The 22,051-nt window shown below is 39.1% G+C and overlaps 1 protein-coding gene across 1 annotated transcript in view; it reads right to left on the bottom strand.

Annotated features, from left to right (window-relative positions):
• Positions 1 to 22,051, bottom strand: part of ADAMTS19 (ADAM metallopeptidase with thrombospondin type 1 motif 19) — a 139,246-nt gene that overhangs the window by 94,996 nt on the left and 22,199 nt on the right. Inside the window, exons 3-6 of the mRNA XM_051777410.1 lie at positions 18,709 to 18,874; positions 9,316 to 9,488; positions 8,282 to 8,365; positions 7,005 to 7,162 (exon numbers count right to left, since the gene is read on the bottom strand). Coding sequence (XP_051633370.1) covers positions 7,005 to 7,162; positions 8,282 to 8,365; positions 9,316 to 9,488; positions 18,709 to 18,874 — 581 coding nt within the window. The remainder of the gene's footprint in view (positions 1 to 7,004; positions 7,163 to 8,281; positions 8,366 to 9,315; positions 9,489 to 18,708; positions 18,875 to 22,051) is intronic.

The following is a 22,051-nucleotide window of genomic DNA, read 5'->3' on the forward strand; positions in this document are numbered from 1 at the left end:
AGTTGAACTGAGATTAAAAAGGATAATATAAATAGGCCTTCTAAAGTTCGTGTTTCAGTCAAAGTGAAAAACAACAATTCATAAATGTAGCAAGTGAATAACTGAACTGAAGGTGCAATTAACATATCAAAATAGATATGGAATAGTTAGGAAGCCAGGGAAGGCATTTTTGAGTGGAGTACTAAAGAATCTAGACTCAGCATTAGCATTAAACAATGAAGTAGAAGAAAATAAGAGAATATTACTGAGGAAGTTTAAAAATTAAATTAGTTCTGATAGAATTGAGACAAAGCAAATTTTAAAGATGACTCATCTGAGTAAATTTTCTTTTAATGTAGCCAAAAATGGACCCTTAGACTTGATAAGACAAAACAACAACGTGACAACATTAATAAAAAACCAAACAAAAATCCAAACAAACAAACAAAAAACACACACACAAAAAAGAGAATTTGAAAACAGGCAGTAAAAGGGCACAGCGTCCTTGGGTAAAGATTCAGGAAAATATAGGAGCAGCACCACTACAACTGTTCCCACAATACTGTGTCCATTTTTGGTGCTTATGCTTGAAAAAATAACTTTGTAGAGAGGAAAAGGTCTGGAAAGAGCTGAGATAATAATTATGTAGAGTAATCTCTAAATTACTGTAAAAGAAAGAAGAGTTGTGGCTTGAGCACAGCCTACAGATATTTCCATAGAGAGGAGCTTTTGAACAGTAGCAAAGGGTACAAAGAGATCCATGGATGAAAACTGCAGCAACAAAAATTAGAAATGAGACCAGCTGTCCATTCTGAAAGTAAATAACCCTGCCAATAATCTGCTGCAGAACACAGTTAATATTCCTTTCTTTTAAATCTTTGTTGCATGACTATCTAGCTTTTTTATTCACCAGACAATTTAAAATGTAAAAGTAACTGTCTAAATTTTATGCTAGGGTGTTGCACTAGATAATCAGAGACATTAAATTCAGTTTAGGCCCCTGTAGTCCTACAGAACAGATCTGTACTAGTGAATGGAACATATGTAGCCTAATTACCAAAGTTTGAAAGAACAAGCTGACAGAAACAAGTAAGTTCATGAAGTTTTTCCTCACATGTATTACTACAAGCATTGCCACTTTACAGACTCAAACACCTTGAACGTAGAGAAGAAAAAAACAAAACAGCATGTGATGACTTAAAACTACTGTGATTCTTAAAATACACGAGATAAAAATACATGTCTTAAAATTTAAGTGACAAGTAGAGGAGATAGAGGGCTTTTCTAAAAAAAAAAAAAAAAATCTTTTTATTCTAAAAATTTTTATATTCTAAACCAAACTTTTTTAACATTTCCCTGCCTCCTTCTGCATCTACAACCCTACTGTAAAATAATTAATAGTAAGGCCATGCGAGATTCTCATGAACTTCCTTGATGTCTGCTGGTGGTGTCAAAAAAAAAATAAATGAAACCAGTGAACAGTGTACAAAATCATCAAGAGATTCGGCAGCATGGAAATTACACTAATGAAGACAAAATTAAGAATAATCTCATCTCTCTCCATTCTTATTTGCAAGAACCCACTTTTCCAGAGCTGAAATTCAGCAGGAGTTACAGAACAGCAACAGCAGCTTAATAACCAAAATCTCTATCCCAATACATTTCAGCAAATTGGAACTGCCAAACACTGCAGCCTTTTGGGGTGACCCTGTGATGTCAGTTTTAATCATGCAGGGATCATTCACAGTCTTCTTCCTCTGACTTTCTTGAGGAGGTATTTTTGGTTCAGAAAGGAAGTAAAAAGCGAAGAGAGAAAAAGAACTGTACTTTTTCCTGTGTGCACTGGAAGGTAATAGCAATGCTTAAAAAATTCTTGACCAAGCTTTGGGGACAGTTCCAGAGGGTGGGAATTATTAGAAATTAAACAGTATTTATCACATCTAGGTGCTGTTTATGCCATTGTCTACTTTTATAGAATGGGGCACTTTCTTACAGTGACAATGTCACTGTTTCAATCATGTGTCACCCACCCAGAGCAAAGGATTTCAGATGCTGAAGGTCAGTATGAATAAATGGCTGATGTACACAGGCAACATGATGAACATGGAATATCACTGTCTATCTGACGAATATTGAGAAAATCAGAGATCTACTTTCTGTCACAAGCACACGTGAAAATATCAGTTCTGAGAAGGAGAATAAAGAACTTGGAGTTTTTTATATATTATTTTTTTTATACATACTTGTTCTTCTAAAAACCACTGTGACACAATAGACTGATTAATGCACCGGAAAAGCAAAATGATGCATAATTTTCAAGTGAAGATAGATTTTGCCTCACTCCTGTATACACATTTTTTTATACACTCCAAAGCTTTCATTACCTTGTTTGCAATAGAGGCAACATAAGAACTTCAGTATCATCACAGAACAAAGTGGGATAAGCCTTTTCCTGCCTTACTTTCAGTTACCTCATTCAGGTCAAGCAACCTATCAGACAGCAACTGGAAATGTCTTCTCAGTGGCCATCAAAACTGGGGCTTGTCTCTGGGCATTGACACTGTAACTTAAAAGGCAAGGAGGATGTTGATGCAACATGCTGTGTCTTGTCCTCAGAGAAAAGTAGTTCCTGATAATGTCTATTTCTAAAGCAACAATGCTGATTTATAACTGTGAATACATTAAAACTTATCTGATAAAACAGGTTGTTTTATAAAGAAAGTCCTTAAAATAATTTCTGTCTTAATTATCACATTCTCTCTATATCTAACCTCCACGGGGATCTTTTCTAAATACACTACAAACTCTTTCTGCCTTCCCTTTACTTTATGGCACCATATTTTATACATTTATATATTTTATACGTTACTTCACTGAAATAAGCCAATCTAAAGGGAAACTAAACAAAAACTCAAAGGCTGAATTAAAACCAAAATAAAGTAAAATTAACAGCTTGGTAGCAGATTCACATGTATCATTACAGACTATCTGGGCAGCAGAGAAGGCTGTGGGGAGAAGCTGGTCTTGCTTTCCTTTTTACAAAACAGTTGCAAAAGTAAGTTTTGAAAAGTACCTTTTTCATGAAAAGGCTATGATGGTTCGTTGACTGTTCAATAACAGTCTCTATAACATCCAAATTATTCTCTTTGTATTTAGGCATTAAAAATTAGCTCTGCAGAACACTCAATTTCTAACTCTTTTGGTTACTGCACATAACTGGCATGTGAAAGCACAGGAAAGGTTTTAAAATGCACTCTTGCTGTTCTATTATCATGCAAGACAAATGAGGAGGTGTGTTAAGTTTTAGGAAGTCTGCCACAGAATGTGCTGGATAACCAAAACTTTGCATTTTAACTCAAAAAACACAGTTCGTGTTCATCTGTCTAAACAAAATTATTTCTCTCAATAAAGCAGATCTGCTGTCCAAAGCTCTTTGGAAGTTGTGACAAAGGAGCTTGTTCTGTGTTTGCAAAACAGAATGAGATTCTGAATTAACAAAACACACAAGTAGAGCCACACATGGGGTTAGCTATATCATAAACCTGATGATGTGCAGAGGGAGCCTGGATTAGCAAAACATTCCCACAGTCAGCAAACCACACTAGTATGATTTATTAGCAGCTAAAGCAGCTCTAAGGTGGGAGGCAGTACAGGCTAGAGAATAACACCACTGAAAAAATAAAAATGTCAGAAGAACAGATCTTCAGTTTCTGGCTCCAGCACTGACTTACTGTCTGACATCTAACCAATCACTTCCCTGCTCTCTACTTCAATTCCCTTAACACTAATCAGAGATTTGATTTAAAAAAAAAATTGTATTTACACTTACAGGTAAAAAAATTGTAGATGATGCCAGAGCAAGTCCCGAGGAGGGCCATGAAGGTGACCTGAGGGCTGGAGCACTTCTCCAATGGAGACAGGCTGAGCTGGGGTTGGTGAGCCTGGAGAAGGGAACGCTCTGGGCCAACCTTACTGAAGCCTTACACCACCTGAAGGGAGCCTACAAGAAGGCTGGAGAGGGATTTTTTGCAAGGGCATGTAATGACAGGACAAGGAAGGATGGCTTTAAACAGAAAAAAGCTAGGTTTATATCAGATATAGGGAAGAAATTCTTTACTGTAGTTATGAGACACTGCAACAGGTTGCCCAGAGAAGATGTAAATGCCCCATTCTTGAAAGTTTCCTAGGCCAGGTTGGATGGGGCTTTGAGTAACCTTCTCTAGGGCAAAGTGTCCTTGCCCATAGCCGAGGTTTGGAACTAGACAATCTTTAAGGTCCCTTCCAGCCAAATCATTCTATGATTCTGTGAAATCAGAATATCATTATTTACAAAGCACTTCAGAAAAGCACATCTTAACATATGACCAGCGTTTTGCAAAGGTTTTTTACCATTCAGAATCACAGAATTGTTGGGGCTGGAAAGGACCTCTGGAGCTCATCTAGTCCAACCCCTCAGCAAAGTCATAGTGTCCTAGAGCAGGTTACACAGGAACATGTCCAGGAGGGTTTTTGAATGTCTCCAAAGAGGGGGACTCCATGACCTCCCTGGGCAACCTGTTCCAGTGCTTTCCCACCCTCAAAATAAAGAAGTTCTTCCTCATATTGACGTGAAACTTCTTGTGTTTTAATTTATGCCCATTGCTTCTCATCCTGTTGCAGGACACTGCTGAAAAGAGTCTGGCACTGTCCTCTTTACAACTGTCTTTGAGATATTGATATGCACTAATGAGATCCCCTCTCAGTCTTCTTTAGGACTAAATAAGCCTATCTCCCACAGTCTCTCCTCATAAGAGAGATGCTCCAGACCCCAAATCAGCTTTGTGGCCCTCTGCTGGACCCTCTCCAGTACCTCCGTGTTTTTCTTGTACTGAAGAGCCCAGAACAGGTCACAGGGGTGCAGATGTGGCCTCACTAGAGCCAAATAGAGGGGGAGAATCACCTCCCTCAACCTGCTGGCCACACTCATCCCAATGCACCCCTACCACTGGCTCTCCTGGCCACAAGGGCACGTTGACGGCTCATAGTAAATTTATAATCCACCAAGACTCCCAGAAATGCTGCATTAAATTCAGAAAGCTGTGTGCCCAAATCCACAGACTGCTGAAGACATCCCCAGACCACTGCCTCTTGACTACTTAACTAACGCCTCGCTTGCATCTGTTCAGAATGCCTCTGCCTCTTCCCATGGAGGCTGATTAAGGTGAAGATGAAAAAATGAGACGGAAAAGGTTTTACATGCTTTATCTTACAGTATCTTACAACTATACACCTCACAAGCTGAAGAATGCGGCCCTAGGCTCACTCTCGTGGCAGATACAGGTTTGAAACATTCGATACTCCCTCAAACTGCTGCTGCTATTGCAGATACTGCTGGCTGCCTCAGTTGTCTCAAATAACAGAGCCCAGGCATAGGCAACAGGTCACTCAACAACCCTACATTTCCAGCAAACAAGCAGGTTGCAGTTGCTCATTATCCTTGGACAGTCAAAAAGTACAACTAGATGTAAGAACATGCATCCCCCCTTAGCCATGCTTATTAACCCAATGCCACATATGATAGTCAGCCATCCTTTATGCCTTGGCTGAAGTTTACTCCTTTCTACTCCTTGCTTCTTTCCTTCTCCATCTAGACTTTTCTCCCATCAACACAGTCACTACTACTAAAATCAATTCTGGATCTTAAGCGGAAAAAATTATTTTTAGTCTGTCATTACAAGTATGAGCTGATGAAAATCTGTTGCAGAGAACATTATTTCTCACATCTTCCACTGCAGAGGAGAGGAGCTGGTGAAAAGGATTGCTGCTTAGTCAATGTATAAATGTGTAACAAAAACTAATCCTCCCCCTCAAAGCCCCAACAATCCATAGAACAGATATACACATCAAATAGAGCAGGATGGCACAGGGTTTTCTCTAAGAAAAGATAAGGGATCGAACAGCAAAAGTAGCAACAAGGCTGTCGCCACAGACAATTCGGACTTCTTAATTTCCTGCTTCCAGTATGTGACTGGGTCTCAAAACCAGGAAAATTTAGGGCAGCGCTTTTCTGCCTCAGAAAATTGAAACACACCCTAGATACTAGAGTACTCAGAATGTAACCAATTAAAAAAAAAAAGGGATTTAGTTTCTAGAGAAAGTGCCCTGAATAAGTGGTGTCAGACTATACATATGGGTAAATATTACACATGGTTTTAGGATACCACGTCACCACCCAGCATGGAACTGAACAATAGCATTCTGATACAGCCAATTACAGGAATTTTCTTTGGAAAGGAACACTGTAGGTTATCCAGTCCAAGGTCCACTTCAAATCTGTACTAAGTCCAACCCTAGTCTGGGTGAACCATCATTCTGTCCTTTCCTTTTGGTTGTGTCTGTACGCTGTCTGAACATCCAGATGCACGCCCCTGTGCACCACTTACAGCCAAAACCATGCCAGTGTCTGCTTGGAAAGACAGAGCTGAGCTGGGGGCCCATTTCCTACTCAGTGTGTGAAATGCCTGACACTTCAGAGTTACAAGGAACCGCAGATCTGGAATCACAGCCCTGTGGCTGCAGAGCACATACTAATGGTACACGAGGTGCCTTCAGCACACAGTGAAACACACTAGCTCTAGATCCATAAGAGGGAAGCACAACTCAGTAATGTGCCTAATGCTGATCCAGCCCTGAGTGGTTTAAATATGGTTTTGTGTTTTGAATTAAAGTGTCTACAGGTCTGAGTGTGCTTCCTCTTTTAAATGAAGGCTCATGGAGGAAAGCATCCAACCTTAGCTATATGTCTAAGGCCTCAGCCCACAGACAAAGAAGAAATAAAAGAGTAACCCATTCATCATTTCAGATGTTTACCATCTGGTAACTACTGCCTGAACTACTGTTCTGAACTATCACTTTACCATCACCTTTGAGTTCAGGAAAGATGCCTCAAGTTGTACAATTCCTGTGTTGGTCACCTATCAAGTCCTTTGATCTATGTTCATATTAGGTTGTTGCCTATTTTTAATGCTCATCTTTTATTATTTTACCTTGTGATCAGTATGGCTGCATCAACTGAAGACATGTCTTCTCCCCAGCTTGTTGACATTTCTAAGTGTATATCATTCTTCTTGCCAAATTCTTCATGTTGCCATTTACAAAAGCTTTCCAGCATTTTTTCCCCATGATGTCCAATATACATATCTGCCTGGAAATTAAAAAAAAAATAATGTTATTAAAATTATGATTCTCTAAATAGAATTCAGATGCTTCTTTGACTGAGTTAGTAAAAATATTCTGCCTTTTATGGCATAATATATTCAAAGCAAAACAACTGAATTTCAGGATCAGAGACCACCTTTTTCTCATATCAAAGATACAAATGGAGACAGTGCACTAAAAAGTGTACATGAGTCTCTTCACCTGAACTCTTATCTTATTTATTTTCTGATCTTTCATTATCCACAGTGCAGAAAAGAATAAAGGTGTGAAGATCCAGAATTTGATCACTAAATGAGATTTCTTCAACTGCTGAGAGGAACTGAAGAAAGAAATACTTGCTTCTTCAATAGAAAAACATAATATTTTAAAATTAGAATTGTGGATAAGGGAACTAAGTCAAGTATTAAGAGATTTGCATAAGATTTTGTAGAAAAGAAACCAAACAAGAAATCAAGTTGACATTGTCCTGAAATAAGCTATAAAACCCACAGGTTAATGGATAATCTCAGTCAGGGTATCAACCGACTTGTCTTTCTTCAGAAAAAAGAACAAGATTTGCGATGATGTCTGAAAAGGGTGAAAGAAGTGCTTTATCATGTCACCTTTTGTTTGTCTAGGGATTAGCTAACAAAGAACATCGGTACTCCTTCTACTGCCCATTTGGTTTAAGGGGGATGATTTTTGTATTGAGCCATACAAATGCACAAAAGGTAGAGCAGAGGTAGACTTTGTTAAGATCCACCTGATTTCCACAAGGAAACTTTGATTGACTTTTGATTGCAAGAGCAGTCTCAATACATGCAGCACATAAATTACAGAGACACAGAATCACTGAGCCTGACTCACAAGTGAACGGTCTGTACAGGGATCAAACCCATGACCTTGGTGTTATCAGCACCATCCTCCAACCAACCGAGCTAATCTCAATTAGGAGAAGCCTAATCTTCACTGGGGCTGCCCATCAGTGAAAATAACTAAGTAATGCACAAAAGCTAACTGAGGAAATTTGATAGCCACTAAAGCTGGTGAATATTGCAAGCCTTTGGAGCAACAAGCTAAGTAGCATTACCCTGAACAGGCTAAGACAAAGGTAATAAATACTTACTGGAGTCTCATGAAGGAGGACAAGCTTAGTCACTCGAAGGTTTACTTGTAGTCCAAGACTCTTGTGCTGGAAAAGGTTAAAAACCTAAGATAAAAAACAGCAAATAAAAATATGTGCTTGTATTGCACACAACACACTGTACACTAAAAATAGTAGAACCTCAAAACATTCTCATATTCCACCGTGACTGCTTTAATATTCCAAAAATTGAACACAACATTAAGTTAATATACTGTGTTGGTTTTCTGAAAGAAAAAAGAGAGCTTAGCCAATATTCACTCCAGGAGCACAAAAAAAGACCTTTCCCCCTCAGTGGCCATGACCACTTTACAAACTATAATCTGTTTCTCCAAATATTTACATGTGCATTTAATACTGTTCACATGAAAATTTCTGTTCAGTTAAATCCACGATCAGGGCCCAAGAGGCTTGAGCCAACCTCTAACTCTAGGTCTCTAACTTTCCCTATCATTCAGAACAGCTAAAGTTTATATTAATTGATCAGCTTATGCTCCTTTAGGACAATCTCCTCTTGTCAATACAGATGCAATTTTTTCAACGCTTTATGCACCAAATGAGTGCACTACAGCTCCAGATAGAGCTGGGAGGGAATGTAACTGTCCAAGTCCATTCCTCTTTCATTTTTTCAGGCCACTAATGACCACACAATCCTTTTCTACAACATCATGTCTTCATAATAAGCACAGATCACCAGAAACCATCCAACACCACAACCTTTCCAACAACACCTTGGACTTCTAACCAAAAAGTAATCTTGTTCTCTCACTTTCAGGCTTCCCTGAAGATGTATGATCAGACAGCACACACAAGTCTGCAACACCATGGTTTTATGCTGCAAAACATATGGACTAAGCCCTGACAGCCTGTTGATGGTCGTGTGCTGACTGTCCCTCAGTCAGAATCATCAGAATCATCAGACTGTGCTCAGTCAGAATTATCAGAAGGAACAACGAAATCAGCCCCTGGTGCGTGCACTGTTGGCAAAACATCAAAATTCATTTTAAATTTCCTACCATGTTTAAGATGGTTAGAATAAATCTTCTGGCAGCATCTGTTCCATGATACGAAACCATAGCTGGATCTGCCACCACAACAGTTTCTATATTGTACTCCTGAGGTAACTTGTAAGAGTATCGCTTTCCTCTTCCACTTTCTGATACTTTTTGATTCTTGGATTTTCTTTTGTCTGTAAAACAAAACACTGCTTGAGAAACTCATCCTTCAAGCTGCCCCTACAGTACTTTTTAGGATTTGTTACCCTCGATTATGTTATAACTCTGTGGAATGTAATAGCAATGAACTTGAATATATACCTACTTGCCACAGCCAATGCTAAGGCTCATACTAAAGGTCTGTACTACGTATAAATATTAGTTCACACCAAGAAAACAGGAATCTTATCCATCTGTTCAAATAAAGTCAGAAACATTCTTTGCATTCTTTTTACCTAACATATTAATAGGAGAATATGTATGTCTCCTGGTCTGGTTTGTGGGAGAAAACTAAACTCATGTTGGGTCTGAAAGAAAAACAGTCCCACTGACATTGCAGAACTGGTGTCCGTCCATCTTCACAAAGCACAGAGAAAACATCTTGATGTAATTATATTTTAGCATCCAAGATGACAAATGCAGATTTGCCACAAATTCAGCATTAGGAAAACACATGGGACAATTGGTGATTTGCAAAGATGAGAGAATATTTCAAATGAATGACAGAGAACGATATGTAGGATACAGATTTGTTAGAAACGGAAAAGTGAAGTCCTACTGGCATGACTTCAAAGTCAGTACTGCTGTCACCATAAGCAGCTGAAGTAAAACAACAAAATGAAACCCTGGAAACAGACTTCTAAACCTACAGAAAGCTATAAATCAAAAGTATGTTACATTTATGGTAAGGTAGAGGTTACTGCTGGTGTTAATTTTAAGTTTCCTCTCCAAAAACACCACAAAATCCCTATTACTACTACGATACATATGAAAAAAGAAAAACTAGCTACAGTGAAACAGTTCGGGCCAGGTGGTGGTCAGATATACATACAGCAGTTAGCAACGACATTTTAAATGATTTAATACAAATTTAAATTTTATAAAAATTCAAAATAATTTAAAACAAAATACAAAATGGAACTCTTTGTAATAGTCAAAGTTTGTTAGATTTTGTTGAGAGGAAGTAGAACTTCTGAGACTGATCTCATTGAAGTAACTGAAATTAAGTTTTTTCACCATCCATAATGGAATATTGGGCTCTGTGTTTCCAAAGAAAGTGATGCCTGAGATGACAATTATAAATACATGTTCTAGAAATAATCAAATATTCAGAGATTTTGAGGAAATATTTTGCAATTAATCAATCTCACATTTAATAGGAAAGTTCCTATGTTTCTTTTTATGACACATGACTACTCTCCAAAAAAATAAATCACTCTTCAGGAAAGTGCTAAAAATATGCCTTAGAAGCCAATAAACTCACAAATTAAACTCAAAATATAAGACAATAGTGGAAGAGGGGTCTCTGTCCTTGTCCTTACAGGAGACTTCAAATTGCCAGAAATTGACTGGAAGCATCACACAGCTGGTTCAACCTGGGCCAGAAGATTTCTAAGAAAACCTGGATGGCTAATTTATGGAACAGGTCCTAAGGGATCCAACTTGGAAAGATGCCCTCCTTGATCTGCTGCTTGTCCACAGAGTGGATCTCATGAGCCAAGTGGAGATTGGTGGTCTCTTGGCCACAGTGAGCACAAAGTAACTGAATTTAAAATCTCCACAGGAGGAAAAGTGCCAGCAAACCCTCAACTCTGGACATGAGGAGAGCAGACTTCAAGCTGCTCAAGGAATTAATAAGTAAGGTCCCCATGGAAAATGTTTTTGCAGGTGCTGGGTTCCATCAGTGCTGGTCACTTTTCAAACATCACCTCCTGAGGGCACAGGAGCAGCAATTCCCAAATGTTGGAAGTCAGGCAGCTGAGGCAGAAGGCTGGCTTGGCTGAGCAGGGATCTTCTCTTCGAATTAAGGCAAAAAAGGAACTTGTGTAGCCAGTGGAAGCAAGATCAAGTGACATGGGAAGAATTCAGAGATGCTCCTTGCTGCTGTAGGGAGAAAATCCATGCAGCCAAAGCTCACTTGGGGTTGAAGTGGGGGGACAATAAAAAGAGTTTTTTCCAATACATTAATGGCAAAAGGTAGTATAGAAATGTCATCAACCCATTACAGGATGAGGATGGTCACCTCACAAACAGCGACAGAGAAAAGGTCGAGGTGTTTAATGCTTTCTTTGCCTCTGCCTTCAACATGGATGATGGACCAGGAAGGTCTCAGTGCCCTGAGCTGGAGGACCATTTACTGCCGGAATGATCAACTCCCAGTCAACCCTGAAATTGTGAGGATCTGCTGCTCCAGCTGGATCCCTACAAATCCATGAGGCCTGATGGGATTCATCCCATAATCCTCAAAGAGCTGGCTGATGTCATCACAAAACCTCTCTCAATGATTTTTGAGTTGTCTTGGGAATCCAGAGAGGTCCCAGCGGACTGGAAGCTGGTGAACATTGTGCCAGTTTTCAAGAAGGGTAAGAAGGAGGACCCTGGAAATTAGAGGCAGTCTCACTTCAGTGCCTGGTAAAGTCATGGAAAAGATTATTGTGGGAAGTATTGAAAAATACCAGAGAGACAATGAAGTCAACAGTCACAGCCAGCAAGGCTTGGTGAGAGGAAAGTCCTGCTTATCAAACCTGATTTCCTTTTATGACAAGGTAACCCACCCAGCAGACCAAGGGAAGCCAGATGATGTAATCTTCTTGGATTTTGGTAAAGGTTCCAATACTGTCTCTCACAGGATCCTTCTGGACCAAATGTCCAGCTCACAGCTGGATAAACACACCCTGTGCTGGGTGAGCAGTTGGCTCACGGGTCAGGCACAGAGGGTAATAGTGGATGGGGTGACAGCAGACTGGAGACCTGTCACTAGTGGGGTTCCACAGGGCTCCATCTTAGGTGGTTTTCAGCATCTTCATAAATTACTTCAATGCAAGACTGGAAGGGATACTGAACAAGTTTGCAGATGTTACAAAACTGGGAGGAGCTGTTGACTCCCTCAAAGGCAGGGAGGCCCTGCAGAGAGACCAAGACAAATGAGAGAACTGGGCAATCACCAACCATAGGAGGTTCAACAAGAGGAAGTGCTGGATTCTGCACCTGGGATGGGGCAACCCGAGATGTATCTACAGACGGTGGAATGAGAGGCTGGAAAGCAGTGCCATGGAAAGGGCCCTGGGGGTCCTGGTCGAAGTTGAATCTGAGTCAGCAGTGCCCTGGCAGCCAGGAGGGTCAACCCTGTCCTGGGGGCATCAGGCAAAGCATTGCCAGCCAGTCGAGGGAGGGGATTGTCCTGCTCTGCTCTGACCTGGGGCGGTCTCACCTTGAATATTGTGTGCAGTTTGGAGCACCACAATACAGGAAGGATATGAAGCTGTTAGAGAGTCCAAAGGAGGCAACAAAATAGGTGAAAGGCCTTGAGGGGAAGCCATGTGAGGAGTGGCTGAGGGCACTTGGTCTGTTCAGCTGGAGAAGAGGAGACTGAGGGGAGAGTTTGTTGCAGTTGCAACTTCCTTGTGAAGGGAAGAGGAGGGGCAGGCACTGATCTCTGCTCTGTGGTGACCAGTGACAGAACCTGAGGGAATGGCCTGAAATTTTGTCAGGGGAGATTTAGGTTGGATATTAGAAAAAGGTTCTTCCCCCAGAGGGTGGTTGGGCACTGACCAGGCTCCCCAGGGCAGTGATCACAGCACCAAGCCTGACAGAGTTCAAGAAGTGTTTGGATGATGCTCTCAGGCACATGGTGTGACTCTTGGGGATGGTTCTGTGCAGGGCCTGGAGTTGGACATGATGATCCTTATGGATCCCTTCCAACTCAGCATATTCTGTGATTCTGTAAAGATTTAATGTAAATATAATGTAGATATATTTTTTCAATGTAACAAATATGACATGCATGCTAAAAAAGGCTGTCCATCTTTTTCTGTAGTCATTTGTAAAAGATTATATATGTGAGTGATTTAGTCCATCCCACTACATGTTAGAAAGGCTTACTGATTCCTATAAAATTGGTGACAATGTAAAACACTGATAAGCACACACATTTACTAAAAGAAAAAAGTATATATTCTCCAGAAATAAACATTTGGTGTTTGATTTCCTAGAAGTAGAAACAGTTTATAAATTCATAAGCTATCTAGGATTAAATTTAAAGTCTCTCATTTTGAGCCTTCAGACAGGTGCTTTGCTTCATAACTTCTGCTAGCCTCTAGCCTTACTCACATTTCCTAACTGCGGATCTACAGCCTAGTTTATAAAGCATTATGTGTGTTTTCATCACTCTTTTGAGGATAATTTCTCATGAAGTTTCAGTGTCAGTATTTGTGCCAAAACACCCACAGTCTAGAAGCTATACTACTATGATTTAATATACAAACATTTAATGCTGCAAGAGTAAGCTATAGATCTAAGTTTAAACAGTTGACTAATTTGGGTTAGAAAAGATCCCTCAGAAGCCATCTGGTCAATCTGCCTTCCTCATAGGCACAGTGATTGATTCCAGTGCAGTTTCCAGGAACAGTTTGTTCATTCCTCATTTCTTTGTAAAAAACAGCATCTAGCCTGTACAGAGCAGTCTGTTAACACACCTCTCTAAAAGTTATAGCTAGGAGTGCAGAATTGACAGTAAGCAGTCCACAATAAAACACAGCACTGTGCTAAACACTAAGGTCACTGTGGTCCCATAAACTGCAAACTGTTGAAACCTCAGCTTTTGGGATTGTAATGGATGAGAAGACTACACAGCTCTGCAGACAAGCTGTCTGCCAGGGGCTGTGCCCATCATTTGCCTTAGCTATCTGTCCCATTAACAAACCAATGGACAATCTGTTCTTGGTCAGCCAACCTTTCCCAAATTGCTGGCAGAAATCCCCATCACGAGATTTCATTTATCAGAAAATTGTAGCTCTTCCCTAAGAACTTCAAATAAATGGAATTAGTAATTTTGGTACTACTGGTGTTCAAACAACTGCCACGGTTGCTGCCAGATAACAGGCAAAACAGGCTTTAGGTAAAAACACTTGCTTCTTTATATGGTCATAAATATAATTATAAAGTCATAAAAATTATAAAGAACAGGTCATTATTGAAGGTACAGTATGTAAGAGATAACATCTCCCAGAAAAAAACCACCAACATCAATCCTGCATGTGCTAGCAAGATAAAAGTCTGATTAAAGATGCACAAATTCATCTTAAAATTTGATTACATTGTCAAAATAAAAAGTAAATTCTACAGGAGTGTTCTGTGCAATAAGACTTCTATTTTGTGCACACATCAATTTATAACTTAACTGACTGAAAGGAAAGCTTGGAATATTGCAGTACTCCAGCAAGAAGGCTAAAAATACTGCAGCAAGTACATCTGGCATTCAATAGGCAATTAAGAGAAAATAACAAGAGTGTTAACAAAACAATAACCCCACCCAAAACCCCAAAAGGTATTTAAAGCCGGCTACTATATCCACAGGTTACATAAAGTATCTGAGCCAACACTAAGAACAGGCTGTAACTACAGGACTGGTGGACCCCTACAAGTCCTCAGGCACAAAAGCATTTCCTGAGTATAGGCTTATGAGACCCAGACTACAGAGCAATCACCATCACTCACCAGGCTTTCTTTTCCCAGGAAAAAGAAAAACGGGTACCCTGGTCATATGGAAATTGCAGTACTCTGTCCAGATAGGGAATATCCAGGAACTTAAGCAGCCATGAGCTATACCTCCACTACAGTTTGAATAGGGATTTAAATGCCTTCCTGCAGAGTGACAACTTTTTTTCTAATCCAAGGAACAGAAGTGAATATCTCAAGTAGCACTAGTCTCTACCTCATAGGTCCAGAGCTGTGACAAAGATTGTTTATGCATTTTATTTCATGACTATCACATCGAAACAGGCTGCAGAGCAAGAATCAACACAGCTCTCCCAGCTGAGTACTCAGTCTACATCCCAAAAAGTAAAACTTCACCGTTTGATTCAGTGAAATTTAGCAGGCTTTTTCCTGCTAAACTGCATCACGCTAAGAGGAGAAGCACACTGGTAGCCCAGGACAGTATACTGTTTATTGCCAGAACTAAGAAGTAGAAGAGGAGTCTTCCAGTCTCAAAAATTCAGATGGGATTCAAAATTCACACTTTACATATCCTGGACAAGGTCTCACTTCGTGTAAAGGAATGACTACTTGAGAAGATTTTTTTTTTCCCCAAAGCTTCAGATTAGGTAGAAGGAAAATAACTTAGCTTCCCAATGTGGCCCTTTGCTCTAATTACAACCTCTCTCCCATTTTCTCTGTAACATGCTCCTGAACTGGTTGCTTTTAAAGGTTTCGTGGGCCATGTCCTAAAGAAAGGTGTGATGTGTAAGGTCTGTGCATGTGCAACTGGTTTACATATGTAAATAAATCATACACACTTTCAACAAAAGTATGTACATGCACAATGTTACCAATCAAGAAAGCATCTGCTTCTGTTAGTATGACTCTCTCTCTCCCCTAATTACTAAGAAAACCACCCCATTCACAAAAACCAGTTCTTTGTTCTCTCCAAACAAGTTTGGCTGTGTAGCAAATTTCAATCCAGCCCTCAACAGTAACGGACAACAAACAATACCTTCTTTGATTGCCTCTGCTAGTTCTCCAGGAAAAGCTATTATTTCCAATAGTGATCCTTCAACACCTCCAGCACAGACATTCATTCCTTCTTAACGATGATTACAGTTCATCACTGGCAATACACATTTGCTTGATAGGTAGCCAGCCTTTGAGACCAATTTGGATCAAAACCAGCAGCACAAATACCTGTCCCAGAGCACCTATTCTGACACACAAGTACTGCAGAAGCAGGAGATCCGGTCGTAAGATAGGTCCCTATTGCTGAGAAGTTTCCAAATTACCGAGTTGCTCTGTGCCGCAGAGCTACACTTCTGCTAAAGGCAGCTGTGCCTTCTGAGACTATCTCAGAAGCCCATATACTCATTTGTTTTATATCTGTTCAACTGATCTACTTAGTTTAGGATTTGACTTAGAATTTCTAAAATATTGATGTAAAGGCTTATTATTGGTGCTTCAACCCACCTTTAAATCTCTGTCTGTAACGTTAATATTTTGGTGGTATTAGCTAACTTCATGTCACACCAGCAAATTGCTCCCAGCATACACAGAGCTTTTAAGCATGTAACTTACTGCAGCCCCTCTTATTAAAATAACTTATACCTGCAGAGTGAGGGACTGGTCTTGCTAGTACAACAGCATCAGTAAGAAACAGTAGATATTTATACCCTCCGGGAATAAAGCTATGCCAGAAGATGCTAATCAGTTATGCACAGCTTGAACTATTCTGAAATTTAAAAGCTGGTAGTAGAGATAATAAAACTTAATTCAAGCAAATATTTGAATCTCTTTTGACAGACTATTTGCAACAAGTCAGAGCCTTGAGAGTAAGATTATTATAAAAGAATAAGCTGACTTTTCTGTTTTAGAGCATAAGAGCATAAAGGATAACTGGCAATGAACATCACAGAAAAATAACGTCCTTACAGAAGAGTTTGCATCTTTACTCATTTTAATACCCATCATGGTTTGCTATTTGTCAGATGCCCCTCTCACTTCACAGTGCACACACCATGCATACTTTTCATTTTCTCTTTCTCATTCCCAAACACATGCAGGCATGGATATTCTTAACTTATTTATCACTAATAGGGAAGAATAAACAGTTTTACCTTATGTGAACAATTTTTGCTAATATAGAAAACTTCACTTTAAGATAAGCAGTGTCAATAAAATACAATGCCTAGAAGAGTAATATAGAGTCTGCTGGAGGAAGTTACATGTCATTTGTTTAGTCCTGCTTAATAGCTACAATAACAGCCTTGTTTTGCTGATTTCTCTTTGATTTCAAACTGTGGATGTATGCCTAACTATAAAAACAATACTTCAAAAATGGGGGGAGGGGGAAATACACACAAAAAAAAAGCCTGTCACAGTTATTCTGTAACCATATAAAATGTTCAGGAAGGATTAGATAGCCACAGAAAAGCACAGCCTGAAAGTGATCCCTGGAAGGCAGCTAATCCAATCTCCTGCACTAGTCTGTACAAATGTCAAAGTCTGATTAGCTCTCTTAGAGCCATTTCCAGTTAAGTTTTATAAATGTCTGAGGACATGGACTCAACAGCCTCACTCTTGCAGTGCCAAGCATTCTTGCTGAGATTTTTTTTTTTCCTTATGCAAATTGAAATTTCCTTGAATGCAAGTTACAGCTGTTGTGTGTCACAGCATACCCCTAAGGAATGTCTGGCTTCATCTTCTCTCTGCAGACCCTTAGGCACCAGAAAACTGCAGCTGCATCCTTCCTTTACCTTTCCTTACCTACCTGAAATAACTCAGTTCCTTCTGCCTCGCCCCAAATATACAATCCAGCTCCCTACTCACATAGGTTACCTCTGCCATTTCTTTCACTTTGTTGGTATCTCAGTTATGCATGAAAAACATGCCTACAAATGTGCACTCATCCTGGTTGATTTCCTGAAGAAAAACAATTTCTGACAACAACATTAGAAACACCCTCAGCTCACGCTGAGGTCAAAAGACTGAGATGCCCTCTGGCCTTTGAAGAAGGTGAGCTGATGAGGAAGCAGGAACAACGGAATGTCATCTGTCACAAAAGCCAGTTTTACTTCTCCATTGAAGACGATTAAGTCATCACCATGTGCCAAATTTTTGTAGAAACCCTTCTACTTCAACGGTTTCTTCTAGCTGTCATTGACAAAGATGCATTAGGATTGTTTCATACAGGTCTTCTGAGCGTAAATCATAGAACCAGAACACTTAGAAAAATCATTTCAATTCAGTGTCAGACACATTTGAAAGTTCAAGACTTATTTCTAACCAGGGCTAGGAAGAACTCTTCAACACACTCCAGCCTTTTAAAACAGAAAATTAAGTAGAAGCCTTGCATATAGCGAGTAATTAAGCAACTATGAAGATGGAAAAAAAATAGATTGTAATTATTAAGTGGAAGGAGAAAAATGATTCAAAGAGTTCTACTTTCATATACAAATGGAAATTAAGAAGCAATGTCTATTCCTCAGTGGACAGTTCCCTCTTCCAACAAGTAAAATTGCAGCCTCAGCTTGCCCACCTCAAAGTTCACCATAAGGTACTGCTACGAGAATGATTAGATATGCTTTTGTTGTTTGGTTTTTGATTGGTTTTGTTGTTTTTGTTTTTTTTTTTTTTTAACTGGCATCTACTTATCTTAAAAAAACGTATTTGCCACGTTAGAACTTCTCAGCGCAGTTTGTGCGTTACCTGTAACCACACCACAGTACTGGTTCTGAGAAGCTGGCCTTTCGGTGACTTTCTCCTCTGTGGACCTCTTCCGTCTGTACACCCTGTGTGCGTGGCCTGTCACAGCCAAAGTGCGATTGAGTGGCTCAATAAATATGAAGTCCTCATTAATCTGCATAAACCCCATCTGCAAAGGAAAACAAAACGGACACACAAGACTTTACTAGGTTGTGCACGGTCCTGCAGAAGAAAAAAAACAAAAACCACAAAACTCCCATTTAAGAAAACGCTTTGGTTTAGTAACCTTATGAGTAAAGTGACTACCTTCGTGTTTTACAAGCTTTCTGCTTAGAAGAACTAGAATAGCTTTCATTTATTTCAACTAAATCTGGGTGGGTGGGTGGCTACCTGCCAGTAGCATATGCACAGTAAAAGATATGGAATGTTAAAAGTTTGGTTTAGGAGACCCAGGGGGTCATTTAAATACATACAGCATTTACAGAAAAGCCTATACACTGGTTTTATTATTCTATGTATTGTCACATTTTTAGATAACTATATTTAATGAAATAACAGGAACAATTTAAGGCATAAGAATACATCCTGAACAAATGTGACGATGGAAAAGACATCCTGTGGCACTCCTTTTACACTTAGTCAAATTTAAAACAAAAAAACCCAATCCAAACCTATAAAAAAGGCAGCAATCCCTCCTTAGTTGCCAGCAGTTACACCAGAAAAATATTTTAATACAGCCACTTACTTGTTTAGCTCCTCCCCATCCCAAAATATTTATACACACAAACAGACATGAAAAGTTAACACACCAGATGCACATTTAATATTAACAGAGTGTGGCCAAAGTTAAAAAAATACTATAAAACATATTTATATAAATACCATACAAATCTAACTCAGCTCAAATTGTTAAGCTGCCAACACATACAAGTTCCTATCAAGAGTAAAGCAGGAGACAGAAAGATTTTGGGGGCGTTTTTTCCCACATCAGAAGGACTGACAGTAAACTTACTCATTTTCTCAACTTAAAAATCCTGTTAAACAGTTTTGTTTCAGAAAGGAAACAAGGTGATGCATCTGGCTAAGAGAAGCAAAAAGCTCTTCTCTATGTTTCTATGTCGCATCAATGGAGAGAAATAGAAAACAATTTTGTTTCTTCTGGAATTATGTAGGTGCCATTATCACATTGGCTATCCTGCCTGACATATGGACAAATCATCCAAAAAGTATTCTGACCCAAGCAAGAAAACAAGCTCAAATTTCATATGTGGTACAAAACACAATTTCCTTCAAGCATAGGTGGGCATTACTTTAAAAAGAAAAAATCCAATAAAATCTTTCTGCACAATCATATGAAATAAATGTGAATACATGTATTTAATTTTTCAATCAGCTACACTAGTTACAGAATGCTGAACAGATATTGAAATGTCATCACTAACACTGTACACAAACATAAAATATCTGGGGTTTTGGCTGTTCCTTTTCCTTTTTGCACTTGCTTTTTTAGGTTTAGTTCATCATGAGCTTTAAATGTCACACATTAGAAGATTAGCTAGTTATGTATCACTAAGTACTTTCTATACACCTGCAAGATAACACATCTATGCATCTGAAAAAATGTTATTTTTACATAAGAATTAACTTTTCCAATATAAATTATGAGTGAAATTAATTTTTATTTAAAAGGATAGTTCTCAAATACTAGTAAAATGCATAGACCACTTTTCATTTGGTTTTTATGTCTGATGCTGAATTTCACTCAGGCATAGATTATTTTATTTTTTTTAAAGAATTATTTAGACTACAAAAGATGTTGATAAACTCTGGGTATAGAACAGGAGTAGCAGTCCATTAGGTGGTGCTGCAAGTTTTCCCTGTCCACCAACCAAAAACAAGGCCTTAGTCCCCCTTACACAAAGACTCAGTCGTAGAACATTTGCCATATTTCTTCTGTCTTCATTCTCTTCTCTGCAAATTGAAACCAGAGCTTTAAGATTATGCTCTTCAGACTGCCAACTGAAAAGCTGTGCTATGACCACCGACATTTAATGTTTTCTTTCAGCTCCTTGCATAAACCGAATTTTAACTCAATGGTTGAGAAATCAAAAAAATATTGCCAGTTTCCTGAGTCAGAAGTTAAAAAACAGTGATATAAAGTTATATGTAGGCAAATTGGTAATTTTCAGACAAATCTGGGTAACCAAATAATCTCTGTTATCATTCTTTCTTCATCTGTTGGACAATTTCACAAGTAGAAAAGGGAAGATGAAGCTGTATCCTTGTCAACCATACCCTTATTTTTCCATAATCTTTAGAAATGAGGTTAAGGAGATCTTCTACCATGGAAGTGAACACAGAAAGTAGAGAAAATCAGTGTCATGCATTAAAGCACCACAGTTTCCATACTTTTTCAGACATTGAATACCAGAGGCAATTGCAGCCCTTAGACAATTTCAATCGCAAAAGTTCCATGCCATGAAAACGCGCAGCAAAACAAAGATTAAAAAAAATGTAAAAATAAAAAACCCTAATATGCATCTGGGGTACAACTGTGAGTTCTGAGGAATTAACCCATCTTCCAACAGTTTCATCTGAGGAAGTACCACTGCTCGCAGCTGCAACTGAAAACCCTACCAGGATGCTGGAACTAATCTCATCCAGAGGTAACATAACATGCCATTGTCATGCATGTTACCTGAAAAAAATTAAGCAACCTTAAATGTAGCACACACATCTCACTAGACTTCAAGCCCAGCACGGTCTCATTTGGCAACAAATTCCTCAGATTTTCTCAGTAAGGATGAACCAGGTACTTGCTCTGCTTTTTATTTACTTTGTGCAGTAAAGAGACACTTTAAGTATAGGGCAAACTTCATCAAATGATGGGGAAATAAAACTTGACCTGCAGAAAATTAATTTACTGCCAAATTAAAGCAGATTTGGATAGTAGAAAACAAAGAGAAATGAAAACATCTTCCCCCAGCAGCCTGAGTGCCACAGGGCGGGTGGAGAGCAGGGGGTATGGCCAGTTGTAATAGTTTCAGTTTAGGACTTCCTGCAGTCAACTCTCCATTGCTTCATGAAGCAAATGCACACAAGGACAGGTTGTACAAGACTGTATTTCTTCATACTCAGGCAAGTATCAGGCAAGAAAAAAGTGTATGGTATCAGATGCAGAAAATGTGCATATCATTTAATACACATATAACAGCCATCAGCACCAAAATATGTCATCTGCAGTATAAAAATGAAGGGTTCTCTTCAATGTACCATGCAAGAAAAACAACTCTTGTTTACAAGTTCAATATTTATTTATTTTGAAACATAATCTCATAATAGACTT

Source organism: Manacus candei, unplaced genomic scaffold (assembly GCF_025592945.1).
Source record: "Manacus candei isolate 608988 ecotype Guabito, Panama unplaced genomic scaffold, ASM2559294v1 h1tg000010l, whole genome shotgun sequence".
NCBI classification, from domain to species: Eukaryota; Metazoa; Chordata; class Aves; order Passeriformes; family Pipridae; genus Manacus; species Manacus candei.